We start from the raw sequence: 22,472 nt of genomic DNA on the forward strand, positions 1-22,472 counted from the left end.
GCAGACGGAGCCGAATCAGAAGCAGCAGCAGGAGAATTCGTTGGCGGGAGTGGAGAGGCACGGGGCTCGTGGCTAACGACAGCCAAGGGCGAGGGAGAGAATCTTGCGTTGCAGTCTTGCAGACATGAGAGATGAGACGCATGCCGCCACCTCCAAGTTTGGCAATTTTGCGTGCCAGCCCTCCGTCCTCACAAAAAAAAAGTATTTTGCATGAGGAGCACAAATTATCTCGGGTCGTTAGATTAAAAAAACGTTTTTTTGTGTTACAAAAGAGCGAAAAATGAGCATGGTCTAAAGGAAACAGGGGAAGGAGAAGGTGTCTTGTGTACCGTACGACCAAAGCCGGCCGGCGTGAAGCACGCGGGTGGAGGCGGGGAGGAGGAATTGCTGGGAAACAGAAGGGCCGGGTGGTAAGACTGTCTCCAATGGTTGCCTTATATGGGCGTTCATACATAAAACGGGTCTTGAATGGTACTATATCAGCCTTCAACAGAGCACCTATATACGAGACTTATTTTAGGTTACAGCAAAAGCACAATCCAAATTTGAGTATCCTATCTCCTGAAGACTTATTTGCAGAAAGGGTTCTCTTTTGGGTCATGTCGTTAGAGAAGATCAAAAATAAGTACGGAACCCTTTACGTGTTGCGCTACCCAAACATGAAATGTGTCTTGTATTTTGAATAATGTTGTTGGAAATAGCGTAAGATAAGAGCGAGCCGAGAGGGTGGAGAGAGGAAAAAGGCTATGTTGTGTTCGCTTGGCTCACGAGTAGTAATTTTTCAGTCAACAAACCGTTTTTATTTTCCAATCACAGTGAATCAGCCTACGGTGGATTGTCAGCCAAAGGAACGACGGATGGGGCCCGCAAGCGAGATTCTCATTCCCCGGAGTCAAGCCAGGGAAGCGGTCTCTCGACGCCTCTTGTCTTGCCTGTTACGCGACGAAACGGCAGTGCTCTCTCCCCTCTCGTCTCCACGCACACGCACCCACCCACCCACCCACCCACCCACCCCATCCAGATCCCAGCGGGCAGAAGCGGAGCGGCATCTTTTCTCCCCCTCCCACGCACCAAATGACCCTTCTACCCCTCCTCCCCGGGAATCTTCTTCCTCCTGCTCCCTCCCCCTTCCGGCTTCCGGTATAAACCGACCGACGCGGCGAGAGGACCCCCCCTCCCTCCCTCCCTCCCCCAACAGCACGCAACCAACCAGCCGCAGCCCCCGCCCGCACGAAGTGAAGTAGCCGGCCAGTCCAGGGAGGAGAACGTACGTACGCTGGGTCGCCTCGCCTGCCGGCGATGATGGCACGGATGGAGAAGGAGGACCACCACCAGCAGCTGGGGGCGCTGGCGGCGCGGGCCGTCACCGACTCGCTGCGCGCGGCCGCGTCGCGCTCCTCCGCCGCCGACCGCGCCGCGCGCTTCCGGGACTGCGTCCGCAGCCTCGAGGCCGAGAAGGCCAAGATGGAGGTCTTCCGACGGGAGCTCCCCGTCAGCGTCCACCTCGTCGCCGACGGTACGTACGTCTTACGTCTCTTCACTTCTACTGCGTGCCTGCACCGTGCGGTGATCCCGTGCCGTTGCTGATTCCCCCGTGCGGTCCTGCGTGCAGTCATCGAGTGGCTCAAGGAGGAGCTCGCGCAGCAGCACCGCCGCCAGCCACTGCCGCCGCCGCCGGACCTCTTCGCGCCTGCTGCCGAGGCGGCGTCACCCGCTCCCCTTCAGCCTCCACCGGCGGCGGCGGCAAAGGACGAGGCGGACGCCAACGACAAGCGCAGCTGGATGAGCTCCGCGCAGCTCTGGAGCTGCGGCAGCCACGACGACAGCACCGCCGACACCAATGGCGTCGCCGCCGCGCACAGGCCGTCCGCGCACAACAAGGTACGGAACGCCGAACGCGGGCGGGGCTCATCACTCTTTAGGGAGACGTCCCGGTTTTTTTTTTCGAAATGAATTTTTGGTGCAGAAATTCGTTGTTGCTGTGTTTAGCACAATTCGCGGCTAATTTCGTACTGTACACTCGTAGGTTCATGAGTAGCTAATTCATAACTTTTTTTTAACAAAGAACACTGGCACTTGAGCGAATTTGTTTCAACCGAGATTATTGCAAATTAATGTGAAGAGCATGAGCATGTGATACTTCCTACTGGGAGGAAAAAACCAGAGGAACCTTTGTACCCAGTAAAAAGAGGCGAATTTTAGTAGAAAAAGGAAAGAATCTTTGTTTGTTTCAAACAGAGCATGTGATATTTACAGCGAGACAAACCCAAAAATGGGTTTGTTTTCGGACCTTTTTTTTCCCTGCTACCTCGTTTAGTTTGTTTGTGCTTGCATGGCTGATAAGTTATGGCCGAAGGTACTGTAGACTGATTTGGTGTGAGAGAAAATATTATTTGATGACTAAAAAAGTACGGCTTATAAGCTAAACAAGTCTAACCAGGCGTTTGATATTTTTTTTGTTCACCCAAGTTTAATCACATTAGCTAGCTAAATTTTGTATTATTACTACTGGATGCTAATTTAAATACATGCGCACATATTAATTAGTACTACAAGGAATGTACACCACATGCCTTCTGGTAAATAACCTGTTGTGCCAAATTCCAAAACACCAGGTGGTCACCGCGTTCATGCCACTGGCCAGATCAACCCACGACGCGGCGGGTAAGCACGGCGCCACGCCGGTCCCGGACCTGTCCCTCTCGTCCCCGCCGTCGGCCGCCGCCGCTCCGAGCGCCACCAGCAGCGCCGTCACGGACGCCGCCGGGGCGCAGCGCCAGCACCACCAGCAGCAGCAGGCGCAGGCGCAGCAGCAGAGGAAGTCCAGGAGGTGCTGGTCGCCCGAGCTGCACCGCCGGTTCGTCGCTGCCCTGCAGCGGCTCGGCGGCACGCAAGGTCAGGAATAGGATCGGTTGCCAGCCTTGCTTTGCCTGCGCTGTCTGTGCATGCAGTGCATATGTTTCTTGGTCTCGCTCGATTCCTCCTGCTGAATTCGCGATTGTGTTTTTGCGTGCTGCAGTTGCGACGCCGAAGCAGATCAGGGAGCTGATGAAGGTGGACGGGCTCACCAACGACGAGGTCAAGAGCCACCTGCAGGTAACGCAACGCAACAAGCCCTGTTCTTCATCCTCTTGGGATACAGACAACCTGCAAGCAATTCGAAGTTTCAAGAAACTCACGAGTCTTTTTTTCCCCTTCTGTCACTGCTACAGAAATACAGGCTGCACACGCGGCGCGCGTCGTCGGACGGCGGCGGCGTTGGCGACCAGCACGTGGCGGCGGCCGCGGGCGGGCTGTGGCAGTCGGCGCCGGAGCAGCAGTACGCGACGTCGCAGCACAGCACGTCGCAGTCGCAGTCCGGGTCGCCGCAGGGGCCCCTGCAGCTGACGGTGTCGAGCAGGGCCATGTCGGCCACCGCCGGGGACAGCTGCGACGGCGGCGAAGAGGCCGAGGGCGGCGGCAGGTCGGAGAGCTACGGCTGGGAGATGCAGATGCAGCAGCCGCACAGGACAAAGGCATCGTCGTCTTGATGAAATGATGATCCGTGTCCTTGGACGGAATCACAATTTACAGCAGTATAGAAGGGATGGTGCAGTGTTGGTGATGACGAGGACACTGCGGATGAGGCATTTTTTGTACAGCCGTTGAGAGGATTCTTTTTGTTTGGCAGAGAGAGGAGGATGTGATGAACTGATCTTAGTGAGTGTTCGCTGCGTGTTGTTCTAGGGGTTGATCGAGAGTATGGCATATGAGATGAGATGTGTTGTTATTTTTACATCCCATTGTACAATCTTGAGGCTGTATCGCATCGCCTTCATAGAGATCGATCGGTTTTTGTATCTACGAAAGGAGGATGAGGATTGCTAGCGTTGCTGCCTGACTCGGAAATGCATACATCTGTCATCTCTGCTGTTTTTTTTTTTGGCAATCTGATGCAGATTCATCCATCCTGGATTCCAGTCACGGTTCATTGGTCATCTGATATTGTTCCTGCCTTCTTGATATTGTTCTTTCATTGGTCATCTGATATTGTTCCTCCTTGACTGTGTTCTGATTCGAAGAACTGAAAGCATCCTTTGAGGTTTTCTTGAGCTGCTCAACTTCAATTTGATCTTGCGTGTTTTATACGGGCCAGCAGATAATTAAAGTCCGCTAATAAGCTGGCTGAAGCTGTTTTATTGTAATAGAAAAATACTGATAAGTTCAAGCAAACAGGCCACTCATAATCATGCAGTCGGATTCGTGGCTTCCCGATTGCCGTGCAGGCCGTACGGTTTTATCTTAGTCAGGGAACCGGGGTCCGGTCACCAGCCTGTTCGGCTGGCTGGTTCGTATCGTTGCTGGTTCGTGAAAAAGTACTGCTGGCTGGTTTGTGTGAGAAAAATACTGTTCCGGCTGAAAATTTACGATCGTTTACGACAAGCCACAGCCAAACGAACAGGTGCCTCGCTTCAATTCTTCTCGATTTCTCTTCATGTCATTTCTTCTACATTTAGTTCATGTCCTTATCAGCCTAGCTTATAAGGCATGGTACATTATTTTTCTTTCACAATAAATCAGTGAATAGTACTTTCTATCCTGACTTATCAGCCAAGCGACAGGGCCGACCATCTCCACTTTCCAGCAATGTCAAAAAAGAAAGAAAGCTCAAAGCCTGGTTTTAGCTTTGACTTGAAAATAATTTATATCAGAAAACTACCATAATATTTACTAGTAAAAAGATAGGGAAAAGAAAAGCAAGAGGCACCGGAGGTGAGACAACTTGAGATTTTTTGGCATTATTATTATCTTCACAAAGAAGAAATTCTAGATTTTTTTTATTTCGTATCTTCAAGGCAAATTGTTTTATACCATGGCTAATGAAGTTTTGGAACCTTTTTAAAAAAAACATCGGTTGAAAAATTGCGTGTTTCTAAATTCCTGATCCTGCAAACTAGCAGCTAAACACTTTTGGCACCTAATCCATTCTTGCAAGGGCGGACCCAGGCCTAGGGCCATGGCCCTAGTCGTGGCCCAAGTAGCCCACATACACCCCACGGACTTTTGGCCCAAATTCATTTAGCCCAACAGCAGTCATGCCACCCAGCAGCAGCCCAGGCCTAGTAAGCATCCATGCCCTGTCTCGCAGTCTCGCCTAGAGGCTCCCTCCTCTCGCTCTATGGCACTCGCGCCGCCGCCCGCCGCCCGCCGCCCGCCAGTGCTCTGCCGCGGCACTGCTCGCTATCCCGCTCGGCCGCGTAGTCGCCCACCGTCCACCGTGGGAGCAACTTGGGCCTAGCCGCCTAGGGGCATCCAGAGCCCTCCGCCGTGGGAGCAACGAGGGCAGGCAGGGATGAGGGAGGTGGTGACGGTGCAGGTCGGCGGCTTCGCGAACTTCGTCGGTTCCCACTTCTGGAACTTCCAGGTGATTAGTTGATCGGTTCCCCGGGAGATCCTTCCTTCCCTGGGTCCTTGCTGTCGCTGTGCCAGAGCTCGATGACGCCTCTGCAATTTACCTTCTTGTTCTGCTTCGTAGGATGAGCTGCTCGGGCTCGCCGATGACCCTGGCGCCGACCCGGTATTCAGCACCGCCGCCCTGGACATGGACGTCCTGTACCGCGCCGGCGAGATACAGCAGGTAGACAGAGGCTTTCACTCCCTTGGACGCCATCTTCCCCCTCAAGTATAGTGGTTTGGTTATTTCCGTGTTCGTTCACTGACACTGCTCGACTTGTTCAGGGCGTTGCCACCTACTGCCCTCGCTTGGTGTCAGTAGGCTCTCGAGGTAATTGATTGATTGGCCATGTTTTCATTTCTCACTTTGCGTGCCCATTAGTATTTCTCAATCGTGGACGAGTGCTGCATACTTGTAGTTTTGTTTCTGGCAGTGTAAATAACGTGGTGGTGACAATTTGCAGGGTCTCTTGGCTCGTTAAGTTCCTCTGGTACTCTAGGTTCGAGCAGTGCTGCTGCAGATCAGCCCAACATCTTCACATGGCAAGTGATGTTCTAATGTTCTAACTTCTATCACTTGTACAATTTGTTTGTATGTTTCATTTTTCTCTTTACTAAATTCATCATGTATCATCCATCCTTGGTGTTCCACCTTTATGAGCTGAAGATGGTTAGGCAGTTGTTCGGTGTAGTTTGGGTTGTCTGAGCAATGAGTGAGGCTGAAAATGCATTAGCTGCAGACTGAAATTTACATGTGTATGTCTAGCTGCTTATAGTTCAGATAAATAGACAAAGCCAGTTGCATAAAATTGTACTCCCTCCGTTCTAAATTGTAAGTCGTCTTGATTTTTCTATGTACATAACTTTTGCTATATACCTAAATATATACATTATGACTATACTATGTATCTAAAAAAACCAAAACGGTTTACAATTTGGAAGGGGGGAGTAGAATACTGTTGCTGCCAGTGCCAGAAGACACAATTTACCAGTCTTAGCCTCTTAGTACTATAATTCTTGGGTTCTCTAATGATGCATTGCATACACTCATCCAGCAGCTTGAGAATTGCTTCATGACATCTGCCTTTACTTGGAACATCGTCCAACTTTTGGCTTATCATTGCCTGTTGTTGAAAGTGTTGCTTTTGTACTATTGGTGCTATGAGATGTATGTTAGTGTAGTGGTGAATTTGACTCTGAGAGATGAGAGAGCACAAATCTGTAACACAGTATGATAGGATCATGGAATCTTGTGATAACTGATCCCATTTGTTGCAGGTCCGGAAATGTAACAAAATCAGTAGCAAAACCTCATGAGCGGAATTTGTTCCTACAAAGTTTATCTGAAGAAGAACAGAACCCAAGCTCTAGCAATGGCCGGAACAATGCCAGAGAAAATATTGAAGATAAGGACCTTGTTGAAAGTCTAGAGAATGGAGTCAATTTTTGGACTGATTATTCAAAAGTTCAGTATCACCCTCAGAGCTTGTATGAGTTGTATGGATCATGGACAGACTTTGACAAGTTTGATAACTATGGGACTGCAAAGGAGGTGGTTTCAGAATGGTCTCAAATGGAGGAGATGAATGAGAGGCTAAGGTTCTTTGTCGAAGAATGCGACCATATCCAGGTCTTGTCTTTTTACAGCAAACTATCAATAAACACTCTATTTACAGTTAGTCATTTACACTATGGGCTGTGTTCACTTACATATTTAGTGAATTTGCAGAAATTTTTTCTCTCTCCTTTTTGTTGATTTCACTCGACCTTTTAAATTGTTTATCTTGATTTATTACAGGGCATCCAGTTTCTTGTGGATGATTCTGGAGGCTTTGCCAGTGTAGCTGCACAGTTTTTGGAGAGTATTGCTGATGATTACACAAATACCCCTGTAATGCTATATTGTGTGCGGAATCCAGACTCATATGGGTCTTCCAGAAATCAGCGCGAAACCATCATAAGATCTTTGCATGATGCTGTGTCATTGTCGAAACTTTCATACTCCTGCAATCTGATGGTACCAGTAGGACTGCCTTCTCTAAGTATGGTTCCGATTGCTTATAATCTTTTACATAGACTGTCATATAACTTGTGATTCTCTTATCCCTTCTCCATTGTAGCATGTTTGTATTTGCAAATCCTTATAATTCTACTAAATCTACAGTAAAATCATAATTGGACTTGTGATCCTTTTCAGTAATTTGAGGCTTCTTTCAGCAGTGCTTGGACCTTAGTTTTGCAAATGTTTCGTTTCCTGATCTTTGATCATAAGCCAAATAAACAATCAGATGTTGCATCCTTCACCTCAATCAACTCACACACACCTACTGTTGGTGAATGCAATGCTCATTCTGTTATAACTCACATACATCTATTGTCAGCATGCCTATCACTGTCACGTTGTTTATACAGAATTATTTGTAGGTTTTGTGAAAGCTTGTTGATGTGTGTCCCTCTAACAGTGTTTCCTTTTGACTTTGGTTTTTCAGGTTACTTGTCACCTTTGCTATCTATAAAAGATGAGAAACACTTCCACTCCAGTGCCATTTGTGCAGCAGCAATACATTCATTATCTGTTCCATTTAGGCTACGACATGTGGGCCCGGCCTCAGATTCAGCACATTCATCTGGTAAGCTTGATATCGGTGAGCTTGTGCACATATTATCTGATCAAGGCAGGCAGAACATGATCACAGTGCTGGATGTAGCAATGCCTGCCCCTTCTTTGACAGGTACACAGACACAAGGAATGTCCTGTTTGGTCGGATGTGAATAAAAAATGATATTGTTTGCTGATCGTATATTCTTGATTTCCAGATAGAAAAGATCTGAGGAACATACAGAGGAGCTTGCATTCTCTGACCCCTGAAATCAGCGATGAGGATGAAGATCCTTATGCTGTTGAATCTTTGGTGGTTCATGGAGCCCTAGATGCAGGTTTGCCAGCTTATTCCATAGTATCAGTTTTATTTGTACCATTTATTACTCTGCTAGATTTTTCTTTGTAAATACTTTATTAGCAGACATTTTGCAACTGGCTAACTTTAGGCTGTACAAAGTAAAGTGAAGTTGGCTAATCTACATTCTGTTGATAATACAGGCGGGAAAAGAGCTTCCATATCTCAGGTGAAGGACTCCATCTGTTCTGCTCTGGAAGGCAGGGCAACAAAACCAAAGTTCTCCCACCTCTCACTATCGTCGTGCCCCCTCCCAATCCCACTCCCATTCCCGTCGATCTTCAGCGGCAGCGTAGGCCAGCAGGGCGAGATCCTCAGCAACAGCCACCCAGAAGGAACCCGGCCAAAGGGTTCGCTCGACGTCGTCTCAGTGCCGATGGCAGCACGCCTGAGGTCGAGCAGCGCCATAGCGCCCTTCATTGAGAGGAGGTCGACGAGCCTCCAGAGGCTCGGCGTCGCCAGGGGTTCGCTGGGCTCGCAGGTCCTCCGTGACTGGGGCTTCGGGAAGGAGGAGGTCGAGGACATGGGCGAGCACCTGGCGAAGATGCTGCGCCCGTTTTACCCCGAAATGGATCTGACATCGGATTCTGATGACTAGGTTTCACTGTCATTGTGAGTGTACCGTGTCACAGGAAGGTAAGTTCAAGTTTAGGTCTGTGGAAACTAGTAGAAACTGTGATGTGATGCAGCCGGCGTGAGATGCCATGCTGCGATGAATTCATCTGTCCTGTGTTAAAGGGTTGCAGAACACTGGGAGTAGAGTAGCTCTGAAACATGACCATGTATGTATGTATCTTTTGAGCAAACTGGAAATGAGATCTGAGAGCCTGGGCGTGTGACCGTGTCAATCAGCGCTCCGCATGTGCATTTGGGCGACGCGGACGTCCGTCGCAACGTGCGGTTGTTGTGGAGTGGTACTAACATTCTGCGCTGTTTTAGCTCTGAATTCTGATGCAGAGGTTCGGATCTGTGCTGTACCTGCAAACCACAGCCGAGGAAACTGAAGAGTCAGGCGTTTCTAGTCTAGTCTGAAATGTTTCCTTTGTTCGTTTTTAACTTGGCAAACATCGGTCTGAACTGTGTATTTGGCTGTTTTTCACCAAATAAATACTTACCGGTCATCCATCAGCAATTTATGCGAACAAAAATTCTGTCCAGTCCATCTAAAAAACGACACTAGTTAACTCGACAAGGCGCATTGCTCAATTGGATCTTCATACCATCACATCCAGAAACAAACGTGTTGCAAGCGCTAAAGTTGGATCGACCAGAACAAGAGGGCAAATGCCGCAACATTCTTGCATGTTGGGGTTCCCTGAAATTTTGTATGGTAGTGGCACCATAATTGATCTCTCGAATATGTAACCCTCTCTGCTGTTGTCGTGCGCATGAATTTCTTCTGTCAGTGCGCATCGCGTTCACACAAGCACATGGTCGCAACATTCTGCGATCTGATGTTTCAGACAAGCAAGATCCAGATCAGATACCCAGCCGGGTCTCCTTTTCCATTTCCATTATTGTCCTGAAAAAAGCATGAACTCTCCATCACTGTTCCTCTCATATACATTATCGGTATGGTCTCAATGGACGGGCCCGTTTTGTTATCCTTTTTTTCCGTGCTTTTTGTACTTTCATGAAACATTTCTTTCGCCGTTTTCATAGTTTTTTTTTTCGCGACCATGCCTTGCATGCATATCATTAAGAAGGAAAAGGAGTTGTTACATAGGTAAACGCCGGTCGGCCTAGAATGCGAGCGGCACACTACGGCCGAACAAAGTTAACCCTTCAACAGGAAAGCGGTGGCGCTAACTTGATATTACATAAGAACAAATTTTGCGACTTTTCCGACCGGCGAAGATCAACCAAAGTCCCTGGACGCCCACAACGCGGCTAGGTGGCCGTACCCCGCCTGACACCAATGATCCACCTCCTCCTCAATCACAGTAGCAACATTTCCATAGCTTTTTAGCCAAAGGGTATGAGCATGGCAGTCGCCATTCAGTATTTCTGTTTGCTCAGCTCAACGGCGTGGAATCTACGAGTTAATTAGTTGGAGATATAAAGGTACCCCCGCCGAATGTGCGTTGGTTGGACCGCTATTTTCTGTTATAACAATTCTGTAAAACCGAGTATACGAGATTATTATCAAAGTATCTTGAGGACAATTCTGACTTTTCATTGTTTTTTGAAGTTCAATACTTTCAAGTTATGGATAGCAGCATTTTCTGAAAGATTACTTGATATCGTCCAAATATAGAGCATCTCCACCAGATCCCTTATAAGTTGTTTTAGGAGAGTAACTTAAAATCAATTTAGGATATAAGATGTAGCGGGTTACCTAAAACTTGTCTATCTCCTATTCCCTCTCACTCTGAATAAATAGATTTTTAGAGTTGTCTTAAGTCAAACTTTTAAACTTTGACTAAATTTCTAGAAAAATTCATCAAGATTTATGGTACCAAATTAGTATCATTAGATTTATCATAAAATATATTTTCATAAGGTGCTCACTTTATGTGGCACGGATTCTAGGAATTGATTTATTTAGGGATGGAGGGAGTATATTTTATTTCTTTAGGAACAGACGAGAGAGGGTTGTCTCCTTAGGAGGAATGATGCTTTCTTTAAGAAAACTCTTACAAATTATAGATATAGCCATATAGAAGATGAGATAGGAGATCTTCTACAGATCCTCAATATCCTAAAATGCTACTTTTTAGCTATTAGCTATATAAGATTGGGTAGGATATCTGATGGAGATGCTACTTTTTAGCTATAGAAGATTGAATAGGATATGTGATGGAGATGCTCTTGGTTTTCGTTAGAGCACATGTAGTCTAGTCCCATAATGGAACACCCTTGGTGTTACGCCTTAATCAAAATACTAAACTATATCATGAGTATCATGTTTATGTATTATTGCATGTGGTAAATGAGAAATTAAATTTTATTGTACTAATTCTCGAATTGAGCTCTAATTTATTCTTTGTCTAAATACTCTCCAGCACAACTCAACTCACTATTGTCATCCTGATCCAACTCCATCTCTCGCTATTTCATCTCCTTCTTGATCCCCGGAGCACGCCTCAGCACACTCGTAGAGCAAGCCCGCGTAGCACGTTTGCAGTACCCTTCACTGGCATGTTTCGCCACAGTGTCATTACTTCGCCGTGTCATGAATGGCGAGTTAGACAGCAGCCTCTAGCGTGTTGCACGCGCTCTTCAGCAAACGAAGATGACCGATCACAACAGCTCGTAGAAATTCGCGTGTCATCCATTATTCTTGACCCCCACTAATGTACCCAAATAACATTCACTAGGATCCACCAGGTCATCACGTCCAACAAGCGTCGTAAACTCCAAGTTGTCCTTCCAGCACGTCATCTCTCTCCACGTGAGAGCTCCATAGCTACAAAGTCAAATGATAAATTATTATCATTCACTAATTATTAGCATACCACTTGGCAAGATTTATATCTCCATCAATCTCGCGACGCGCCACTGTCATCTCTCGTTGTTCTAATTACCCCGCCTTTACTTCGCTTGCTAATCACCTTGCAAAATTATCAGTGCACGACGCGCTGCCACTGCCATAGTGTGTCGCACACGCTACGCATTAATCTCACTCACAAGTTCGGCCCGCTGAGCACGCCGCTCGCTCACTGCTCTGCAAACGCAGTGCACGCGCCCTTTCCTCATGGCAGCACTGTAGCAACATAGGTTTCCACATAGCAGCACTGTAGCAGCATAGGAAACACTGTTCATCCGCAGCAACACGTCGTGCGCGGACAACGTTTTTTTACCTTTAAGCAAGCTAGTTAGCCACTAACCTTACGACGCGTCGCTATCGCGCCTTCGCGTCTCCTACCTTTAAAAGGATACGCCGAGCCATTTCGCTCCGCTGCTCACTTGCTTCTCTCAAATCAAGTTTCTCTGTTCTTGCCCATGAAAGCTATGTCTATCGATTTCTCCCGAGCTGTAATAATCAGCTGAGGTAGCTAGTCTGCAATTGATCTTCTCATTCTCTAATATTTCCTTGACATGTGGTCTCCTTCCCCATTAATTCCTTGACCTGCATGAATGAACCAGCGCCCACCGCCAAGCACGTTTCGCCCAAAGCACACTCCAGTCCTGATGTGCTCGTAAGTCCAAGACCACTCAAAGTCCATCATTTGAATTAATTCACTCATGACCAAAGACCACACCACCGCACACGGCACGGAGCCAGAGGGCAACCCTGCCGACTCCTTCCGTGCTTCCAGTCTGCCTAGCTCATTGTGACCACCCACGACCAGTGCTATATATGGCTCTGCTCTGCTCCGCGCAGGGCAAGCAATTACTAAGCTCTCCGGTGTCTCTTCTCTTGCATTGCCCCCGCACATCGATCACCGTAGGTGGCACTTTGTTCAAATCCGAGGTAGCTAGCCTACAAGAATTCCTTCATCCTCCTTCTCTATTATTTCTAGACCCACAGCCATATACAAGTCAACAAGTTCAATTGCGTGATTAGCCTCCTCCAATAATATCATTTTCTTCATCTCTAGAGCTCATTTGAATTTATTTATTTATTTATTGTGAAATAAATTTTGTTAGATTTCTAAATTCATGATCTATCTGTTAGTGTAATTAGTTCGTATAGTTCAGTGATACCTTTAGGGTTACTTTATTATTTTGAAATGCTTATTATTATTATGGTTATTTAGAGAATGAATTTTGTGATGCATGGTAGCTAGTGCACCTTGTTTTATTATATAGTAAATTGATATTAACAGTAAAGATGCCTTTAGTTGCTAAAATAATACATAAAATGTTTCATACCTGTTTAGTGGGAATAATAGGTAACTTTGCGTATTAGTCATTAGAGTTAGTGTCGGTGTTTTGGACCGGGGGTCCTCAACCAACCAGTAAATTTGAACTGCGTGCCCCTAATCCCGGATGGTGATGTAAAGAGACACAAGGTTTATACTGGTTCAGGCAATCAATGCCCTACATCCAATCTGAGAGATCGATCTTGTATTCCTTGCACCGAAGTGCTTGTAGTAGGGGGTTACAAGCTTAGGGAGAGAAGGAGCTAGTCCCAGGTCTCGGCAAGGTGTCGTGTGGGCCGTTTGAGACGTTGCTCTCAGGCGGCTGGGATGTGTGCGTGTGTGTGTTACAAGGTGTTCTTCTTTTTTCGTCCTCCTCTAAGTGGCCCAAGTCCGCTCCTTTTATAGTTGAAGGGAGGACAAGGACAGTACCTGTGTCAATTATGCGGCGTCGTGCCAACAAGGGCGGCATGTTCGAGCCCTGTGGCCTGTTCCTATGGCGGCGTGGTCGTCGGAATGGTCCGTCCTTGGAGCACTGGGGCGACGTGCTAGTCCCATCCGATCCTATGCGTCGTGGGAGCCCCGGGACTGCCTCAGAGTGGGTACAGCGGTGGACGTGCGGGCCGCTGTGGACAGACTATGCGCGAGGCTAAGGCTTGGTCAGTGCCGAGGCTGCACCGCAGTGGGGGGTCTCGGTGGGCACAAACCCCGAGATAGCCGAGACCTTGGTGCACAGTGCTGAGGCCCCGAACGGGCGGCTGATCCGGTGCGCCGGCTTGGAGGCGGTGATGACCCAGGCCAAGTTGTGTGTGCGATGTTGTTTTCGAGGCAGGGATCGCGGGACACAGTGTAGTGTGGGAGCTGATCATGGGCACAGCGTCAGAACACAGTGGCCGGTAATCCTCGCCGTGCCCTATCCCAGCCGGTATGGTGCTGATGCGACCTCAGGTCCCGTCGGCCATTCTGTGGCGTCGAGCCATCGTCCGGCTGACATTGCGGGAGTGGTTGAAGTATTAATGAGACATGACGCGCTGTTGAGAGGGTCGGCCGAGGCGGGGGGGGGGCGATGGGCTATGGATGAACTGGCCTCGAGCGACACGGAGAATGAGGCCTCGCGCGAGACGGAGATCGGGCTCCTTGCCGAGGCCTTCCGCGAGAGGCTTTGCACGATACGGAGAATGCACCCCCTGCCGAGGCCTTCCGTGGAGAGCCTCGCGCGAGGCAGAAATCATGTTCCCTGCTGAGGCCTTCCGTGGAGAGCCTCGCACGAGGCGAAGATTGCGTCAGGACACCGAAACTTCCTACGTGAGGCTCGAGGCGAGGCAGAGGGCCTGGTGGGCTCGGTCGTGGCGGGTGAGGGGCCCATGGCTTACCTTCTAGCTTTGTTTTTCGATGGGACTTAAGCGGCCCCTTTGATGTTCGCTCGGGATACCCCATTCTAAGGTACCCGACAGTAGCCCCCGAGCCTCCGGGGGAGTGCGTGCACTCTCCCTGAGGGTTTGCTGAGGCTTGGCTTATACCCGCTCCCATAGGAATTGGGTTTTGTTTCTTGAGGTTCCGGGGGGTGCGCGCTAGCGCACCCGCCGGGTGTAGCCCCCGAGGCCCTAGAGGAGTGGAGTTACTCCTCCAGGGGCTTTTTTCGTTTTCGCGTTTGAGCAAGAAGTTCTTATCGCATTTGCCGAGCCCATAAGCGTAAGTTCAGGTTGTGGGGGTCTCGGCGATGCTGCAGGAAAAAGCCCTCTAGCCTCCGCACAGAGCGAGAGGTCCGTTAGGGGTCCCCCTGACTTTGGGTACGACCCTCATGCTTCCTTTTCGCTCGGAAGGAGGGTGGAATGTGCCAGGCTACCCTCGATGGGCACGAGCATGGACACTTCTGGTGAGCTATTATCGGGTGAGTCCGAGTGGAGGCCCATACCCCGTTCGCTAGGGGACGGCTAGTGGTCTAGAGATGCACTCCAAGTGTACCAGAGGGTTTCTCTAGTGGGTGCTGAGGCCGTTCGCTGGGCCTCGGTGGCTCGGTGCCTCCCTATGGTGGGATCCCATTTGGAGACTTCCCTGCCAGTCTCGGACATGACTTAGGATGCCCCGAGCGACTGTTCGCTCGGGCCTCAGCCATTTGTAGGCTCGCCCCAAAGTCGTCCCTGACTCTGTTGCCCTAGGGCGGCTGTCGAAACCTCTTGGAGGCCCAGCCTTCAAACCCCTGGACGGTAACGGGCTTGGTGCCCTTTATCGTGTTTGTAACGAAACCTCTAGCATGGACTTAGACCATTTGTCTTTGTCTTGGGTGCAGGAGCCCCCGAGCCTCTGCCAGGAGCAGGAGGGCGGTCAGGGGTCCCCTAGCTTTTTCATCCGACCCTTACATATCCTTTTCGTTCGGATGGAGGGTTTGTTTGCCGAGCCCATTCTGGTCTCGGCAAGGTTGCAGGAAGAGCCCCTAGCCTCTGTGTGAGAGGGCCGTCGGGAGTTCCCCTGGCTTTTTATACGCCCCTCGCGCATGAGGGTTTGTTTGCCGAGGCCCCTTTGGGTGCGAGCCCAGGTCGTGGGGTCTCGGTGTGTCTGTAGGAAGAGCTCCTAGCCTCTGCGTGGAGTGAGAGGGCCATTGGGAGTTCCCCTGGCTTTTTATATGCCCCTCGCGCTTCCTTTTCGCTCGGAAGGAGGGTTTGTTTTGCTGAGCCCCTTCGAGTGCGAGCCAGGGTTGCTGGGTCTCGGCAAGCTTGCAGGAAGAGCCCCTTAGCCTCTGCATACAGCGAGAAGGCCGTCGGGGGTTCCCCTGACTTTTTATGCGACCCTCACGCTTCCTTTTTGCTCGGAAGGAGGGGTGGAATGTGCCTCGCTACCCTCGGTGGGCACGAGCGGTGGCACTTCCAGTGAGCTATTATCGGGTAGTCCGAGTGGAGGCCCAAACCCCGTTCACTAGGGGACGGCTAGTGGTCCAGAGACACACTCCAAGAGTATCAGAGGATTTCTCTAGTGGGTGCCGAGGCCGTTCGCTGGGCCTCGATGGCTCGGTGCCTCCCTACGGTGGGATCCCATTCAGAGACCTTCCTGCCGATCTCAGACACGACTTTGGGCATCCCAAGCATTTCGCTTGCTTGGGTCTCAGCCCCGTATAGGCTCGCCCGCGGTCGTCCCTGACTCTGTTATCCTGGGGTGGCTGTCAAAACCCCTTGGGGCCCAGCCTTCGAACCCCTAGACCATAATAGGCTCAGAGCCTGGTTCCTTCATATGAAAGGAATAGGCCGTGGGGAATATCTTCCCTATTGGCTCAGCAACGGGTGGCGCGCCTTTTAGGCGGTTTCCTGGGGAGGCAAAACGACGCCTGCTACCATAGTGGCCGAGTGTGACGTGGTGGATGGGACATAACTGCTCCCGCATTTAATGAGGGAGACGTGGGTGCGTGGGCTAATGAAATTGGCTCGTTGTTAACTGCGTCGGATTGGGGGGAAACTTCCCCGATTTCGTCGCTCGTTCATTTTGCCTCCTCCCTGCATAAATACCCAAAGAGTCTCACCCCTCCTCATCTTACCTTGCCTGCATTAGCACTGCCTCCGTTGAGTAGCAGGTGCCAGGAAGAAGAGGAGAGAAGAGCGAGCCTAGGGAGAAAGCGAGAAAAAAGCGAGAGCGTGGGAGAGAGAGAAAAACTCACCGCCCCACCCGATTCCTCCATCGCACCCATGGCTGGCGACATCATCGTTGTCGAGGCAGACCCCTAGGATCCTTCGAACATCACCGAGGAGATGCTTTAGTCGCTTGTCGACGGTGGACTCCTCCGCCCGGTGACAGACCCCACCAGGCCAGAGTGGATTGCTCCGTATGGCGAGCCAGAGCCGAGGCCTTGCGATGGCTACATCGTGAGCTTCATCTCCTTCCACGAGCGTGGCCTCGGCATCCCGGTGGACTGGTTCATGCGGGCGCTCCCGCACTACTACGGCATGGAGCTCCACAACTTCAATCCCAACTCCATCGCTCAAGCGGCTATCTTTGTTGCCGTCTGCGAGGGGTATTTGGGGATTGCTCCCCATCGGGAGTTGTGGCTCCACCTATTCCGGGCGGGGCACACTACCAAGCCGACGGGCACGTCAGGTAAGAGAAAGGTGACAAGAGCCGGCGGCTGCACTCTCCAAGTACGCCAGGACCGCCTGCACCTCTACATCCTGGCCCAACTCACGTCCTCCAATCGCCGGTGGTACACGAGTTGGTTCTACCTTCGCAACGATGATGGAGGACTTCCCCCCTACACTGGGCAGATTGTGGGGAGTTGCCTGGAGAGATGGAAGTACGGTGTCCCGAAGGATGACCAGCCCAAGCTGCAGCCGCTTCTGGAGGGGCTGGCAAGGCTGTGGGGCCACGGTCTCACTGTAGCTGTGGTCATGAAGCCGGGTGAGCCCATTGAGGGCACCCAGATGTCCTCCTCTGCCCTTTCCGATGAGGAAATTCTTTGTCGGGTGGGGGAGACAGTAGAGGTGAAGCTGAGGGGCAGCAACTTGACCCCTATCGCAATGCGGCCGTCGCAGGGGTTCCTCTCGTTGGTAAGTCATGCTGTAGCCTCCGAGCCTCCTCAATCTTTCCTTTCCCTTTGTTTCCTTATGCGCATCTGTCGTTCCTGCAGGGGATGAGGGACGTGCGCTCCTCTCCACCGCCCATTCCCGAGGACGCGAGGCAGTGGGCGATCAACCGCGCGTATGCCGATGTGTAGAAAAAGTGGAAAGACGCCAAGGCGGCAAAGCGCATGAAGCAAATCCTTGCACGCGAGGAGCTGGATAAGCGCTGCCACCAACAACGGAAGGATGGTCTCCTGTTGGAGGAATCCCCGTCGACATCGCTGTCGACGGAGGCCTTGGACGGGGATGATAGGGGCGAGGTGGGGTGAGGTCCCCTGGACCACCTTCCGGATGTAGTGGTGGCGCCCGGGGCATCGGCAAGCAGCCCGGCACTCCCGAGAGGAGGAGGAGAAGCGGACCCGGGGCCGACGGTTATTCACTCCAGGGCCGAGGCCGACACGCCTGAGGCGCGGGCGTTGGGCAAACGCGCCGTCAGCCTGGTGGGCTCGGCGGCCGTGGTGGAGCAAGTGGCGGTGGAGACGACGCCACCGCCCCCGAAGAGGACCGAAGGGGCACCGGGGTCCATTGAGGACCGACCGGCGCCGATGGATACGGAGGCGACACCTCTGCTGCCGCCTCCGCCGTTGCGGATGAGGTTTGCCGTGGCGAAGCGATTGCCGCCCTGTTCAAGGTAAGTGTATTTTTGACAGAGTCATAGTGCCTTTCGTTTGCTTTTTTGGTCTCGCGCTGACCATGTAGGTTATTTTTCCTTAGTCGGAAGCGGCCTGCGGACGAGCTCCCCTTAGCGCCCCTTAAGGCGCTTAAGGTGAGCCTCGGCTCCTTCGCCCACTGGGTGGCAGAGGCACAAGCCGCTATCCAACACGGCGCGGCCTCAGCGAGGGCCGACCCGAAGGAGCCGGCCGCCCAAGGAGGGGCTGCCGAGGTAGCCCCTACACAGATGAGAGAGAGAGCGCTCCCCCCCAGCGGGGGTGCAGCTCACGAGTCAGATGGGGTCGGCGTGCCCTTGGTTGTCGAGGCCCCTAGGGTCTCCAAGGCTGAGGCGATGGAGGACAGGATGCCCAAGACCGCCGAGACCTCAGTGGCCATGGTCGGTGCTTCTGCGTCCTCCGAGGCCATGATGGTGGAGGCTGGAGCCCCCGAGGCCGTCGAGGCCATAATTGCGGAGGCCAGAGCCCCCGAGATCACCAAGGCCATCGTAATGGTGGCGAGGCCATCTATCCAGGAGGTGGAGATGAAGGCGGTGGAGGCCTCGTGGCGCCCTTGGTTCAGGGGTCGCCGTTGTTGCGAGAGAGCACCCGGGAGGCAGAGGTCTATCCGATCTCCTCCGACGATACTTCCCGGGCGTGGGAGGTGGTCGACGCTGAGGATGCCGGTGCCATGGAACAGCCGGCGCCAATCTTGGATGAGGGAAACTCGACCCTCGTGCGGGCGCGACCTGAGTCTCGTGGGTGGGATCACCCGTGGGTACTATGGCGGAGCCGAGACGACCCTAAGGGGGAGCCTCTGTTCGCCCATGAGGATGCAGCCGAGGCGGGTGCTGGGGCACCTTCGAGCAATACCGCCAGCTAGCGGAGCGGTCGCTATGGACAGCCCTATCCGTGGTGGCCGACGAACTGCCCGGAGTCGCCCATGTTCGCGTTTTCCTTTCGCGCGACTTTGTCCTTTTCTGGTTTTGTTGCAATCAATGACCCCTATTCTGCTTCCCCGGGAGCTCGAGACCTGGTCCCTTGGGAAGTCAGTCTTTCTTCGGCAGGAGAGGGGCGTCTAGGACCAGCTTCAGTGGCAGAAGGGCCTTCTTGCCGGTGCCAATGAGCTCCTATCGGTGCGGAGCGCAGAGGTAGAGGACCTCCGCCTTCGTTGTGCCAACACGAAGGTCGAGGCGGCCATGGCCCAGACGCAGCTTGCCCCTCTGGCGGCGTGGGTGAAGGAGTTGGAGGAGGAGCTCACCCGCATAGTCGGCGATCGGGATGCCTTCAGGGGCCGAGCCGTTGAAGCTATGGCCTCGGCCACGGCTCTCGCGGGGCAGCTGGGGGCGGAACAAAGGGCGCACCAGCTGACAAAAGGTGCCTTGGATGAGGCCCTTGCTATAGCTGAGGCCTCATGAACCGAGGCTGTGGTTTGGAGGGGGACGATTGAGGGTGAGTTTTAGTCCCCTCATTTTGTTTTCTTTCCCTTATGTTCGCTCCCTAACTCCCTTGTGTGATGCAGAGCTGGGGAGTGAAGCTTCCAGGGCAGCCGAGGCTTCTCGAGTCAAGGCCCAGCACTTGAAGGAGGAGCCCGAGGCTTCCTGGGCCGAGGCCCTGCGCTGGAAGGAGAAAGCTGAGGCCTGTCAGGTCAAGACCCGATGCTAGGAGCAGAAGGCCAAGGGTGAGTTCCATGGGCTTCCACCCCTAACTTAGGTTGTTTTTTGCCTCGCTCGACCTCATTCCATTTTCCATGGTGCAGAGTCAGAGGCGGAGGTTACTCAGGCCGCCAAGGCTTCCAGCGCGGTGCAGACAGTGCTCGAGACCGAGATAGGGGAGCACGAGGCGCTAAAACATGCTGCCCTTTCCGCCTGCGAGGCCTTAGAGGATGAAGGGGTTCAATCAGGCAGCTCCCTGGGGAGCCGTTTGATCGCGCTGAGCAACCAGATGCGTGAGCGGCTCCGAGGAGCGCTGCACACGGGTGTCAAGCGTGCGCTGGCCGTCATCTCTTCTCACTACGTCAGCGTCGACCTCCCAGCCATCAGTGATGGGTATGTCCTGCCTGATGATGACGAGGAGGCTGATGTGGCGGTCACGAAGCTGACGGAGGTGGCAGAAGGCCCTGGCATGGCGCTGGCGACGCTCTTCGAAGAGGAGGTGGTTCCTCCCCTACCATCTACCGGTGCTGAAGGCCCTGAGCCTTGATCTGGGCCCCGGGGGCTATGTAAAAATAGAGTAGAAGTTATTTTTGTATCGTAACGCTTGTGGCCGCCGAGGCCTTTATTTTTGAAGTATTTGTGTTTCTAAGTTGTTTTTCTTATGTTTCCGAGCCTCTGCCCTCTGTTGCTCCTAATCATATTTCATTTGCAAAACACCCCCTTGAGGCCTAAGCCATCCCTTGGGTGAGAGGTAGTGAGGGAGTGCCGTAGCCCGGAGGCGTAGGCCATCTCGTGGCTCTACCGGCCTCTTGCTTAGGAAACAGACCTTGGTCCGAGGGGTTTTTACAACTGATTCGTCAGAGCCTGCCAGAGTCTTGGTGTAGTAATTTTTGTGAAAAACAACAGAAGAATGGTGCGTGGGACCTACGGGGGAGTCCCCCATCTATTGTGTTTCTTAGTTGTTTTTCTTATGTTTCTGAGCCTCTGCCCTCTGTTGCTCCAGATCATATTTTGTTTGCAAAACACCCCCTTGAGGCCTAAGCCGTCCCTTGGGCGAGAGGTAGTGAGGGAGTGCTGTAGCCCGGAGGCGTAGGCCGTCTCGCGGCTCTACTGGCCTCTTGCTTAGGAAACAGACCTTAGTCCGAGGGGTTTTTACAACTGATTCGTTAGAGCCTGCCAGAGTCTTGGCGTAGGAATTTTTGCAAAAAACAACAGAAGAATGGTGCGTGGGACCTAGGGGGGGAGTCCCCCATCTAGCCCCTGAGGGAGGCTTGGTTCTACCGAGGCAGAGCCGAGTCTCCCTTGCCATGTTACTGTATTGCCGAGACCTACGATGGGCTCGGGGGGTTTCTCAAAAAATTAGACCAACTAAAGAACGCTTTTTAATTGTATTTCGAGAAACGACATATATAATGCTTGGAAATTTAGGGATAAAAGCGACGTAGCTGTTCTATGTTCCAAGCATTGGTGAAGACTTCGCCTTTCTTGTTGGCCAGCTTGTAGGTCCTGGGCTTCAGTACTTGGGCAATGATGTATGGTTCTTCCCATGGCAGGGTCAGCTTGTGGCGGCCCTTGTTGCTCTATGCTAGCCTCAACACCAGGTCGCCTACCTTCAAGTCTCGGCCTCAGACGCGTTGGGCCTGATAGCGCCGTAGGCTCTACTGGTATTTGGCCGAGTGTAGTAGCACGATGTCTCGGGCTTCCTCTAGTTGATCAAGGGCGTCCTCTTGGGTGGTGCGGTTACTTCATTTGTTATAGGCTTGTAGCCTCGGGGAACCATATTCCAAGTCAGTGGGGAAGATGGCCTCGGCCCCATAGACCAGGAAGAAAGGCGTGAACCCCGTGGCTCGGCTTGGGGTGTTCCTTAGGCTCCAGATGACCGATGGGAGTTCAGCGAGCCATTTCTTGCCAAACTTTTTCAACCGGTTGTGAATCCTTGGCTTGAGGCCTTGTAGGATCATGCCGTTGGCACGCTCTACTTGGCCGTTGGTCCTTGGGTGTCCTATGGCCGACCAGGCCACATGGATGTGGTGGTCGTCGCAAAACGTTAGGAACTTTTTGCCGGTGAACTGCGTCCCGTTGTCGGTGATGATGGTGTTAGGGACCCCAAATCTGTGGATAATGTCAGTGAAGAATAGCACCGCCTACTCGGATTTGATTCAATTGATCGGACGAGCCTCGATCCATTTGGAGAACTTGTCGATTGATACCAGTAGATGGGTGTAGCCCCCGAGGGCCTTTTGCAGAGGCCCGACCATGTCGAGCCCCCACATGGCGAATGACCACATGATGGGGATGGTTTGGAGGGCCAGGGCTGGGAGATCTGTTTGCCGAGCATAGTACTGGCATCCTTCATAGGAGCGTACTAGCTTGG

At 51.9% G+C, this 22,472-nt stretch overlaps 2 protein-coding genes across 2 annotated transcripts; both read left to right on the forward strand.

Moving 5' to 3' along the window:
* Nucleotides 1–1,166: 1,166 nt before the first annotated feature.
* On the forward strand, nt 1,167–3,889 carry LOC136506754 (transcription factor HHO2-like). Its single transcript, XM_066501642.1, has 5 exons — nt 1,167–1,516; nt 1,613–1,881; nt 2,616–2,895; nt 3,020–3,096; nt 3,213–3,889. Exons 1-5 carry the CDS (start codon nt 1,300–1,302, stop codon nt 3,528–3,530), a joined length of 1,161 nt encoding a protein of 386 aa, XP_066357739.1. The 5' UTR covers nt 1,167–1,299; the 3' UTR covers nt 3,531–3,889.
* Nucleotides 3,890–5,123: 1,234 nt separating this feature from the next.
* LOC136508050 (uncharacterized) lies at nt 5,124–9,777 on the forward strand. Its single transcript, XM_066502658.1, has 9 exons — nt 5,124–5,404; nt 5,516–5,617; nt 5,719–5,764; nt 5,898–5,976; nt 6,712–7,063; nt 7,232–7,475; nt 7,923–8,165; nt 8,251–8,370; nt 8,534–9,777. The coding sequence occupies exons 1-9, from the start codon at nt 5,333–5,335 to the stop codon at nt 8,986–8,988; spliced, it is 1,713 nt and encodes a 570-aa protein (XP_066358755.1). The 5' UTR covers nt 5,124–5,332; the 3' UTR covers nt 8,989–9,777.
* The last annotated feature ends 12,695 nt before the right edge of the window (nt 9,778–22,472 follow it).

Source organism: Miscanthus floridulus, chromosome 15, assembly GCF_019320115.1.
Source record: "Miscanthus floridulus cultivar M001 chromosome 15, ASM1932011v1, whole genome shotgun sequence".
Classification (NCBI taxonomy): domain Eukaryota; kingdom Viridiplantae; phylum Streptophyta; class Magnoliopsida; order Poales; family Poaceae; genus Miscanthus; species Miscanthus floridulus.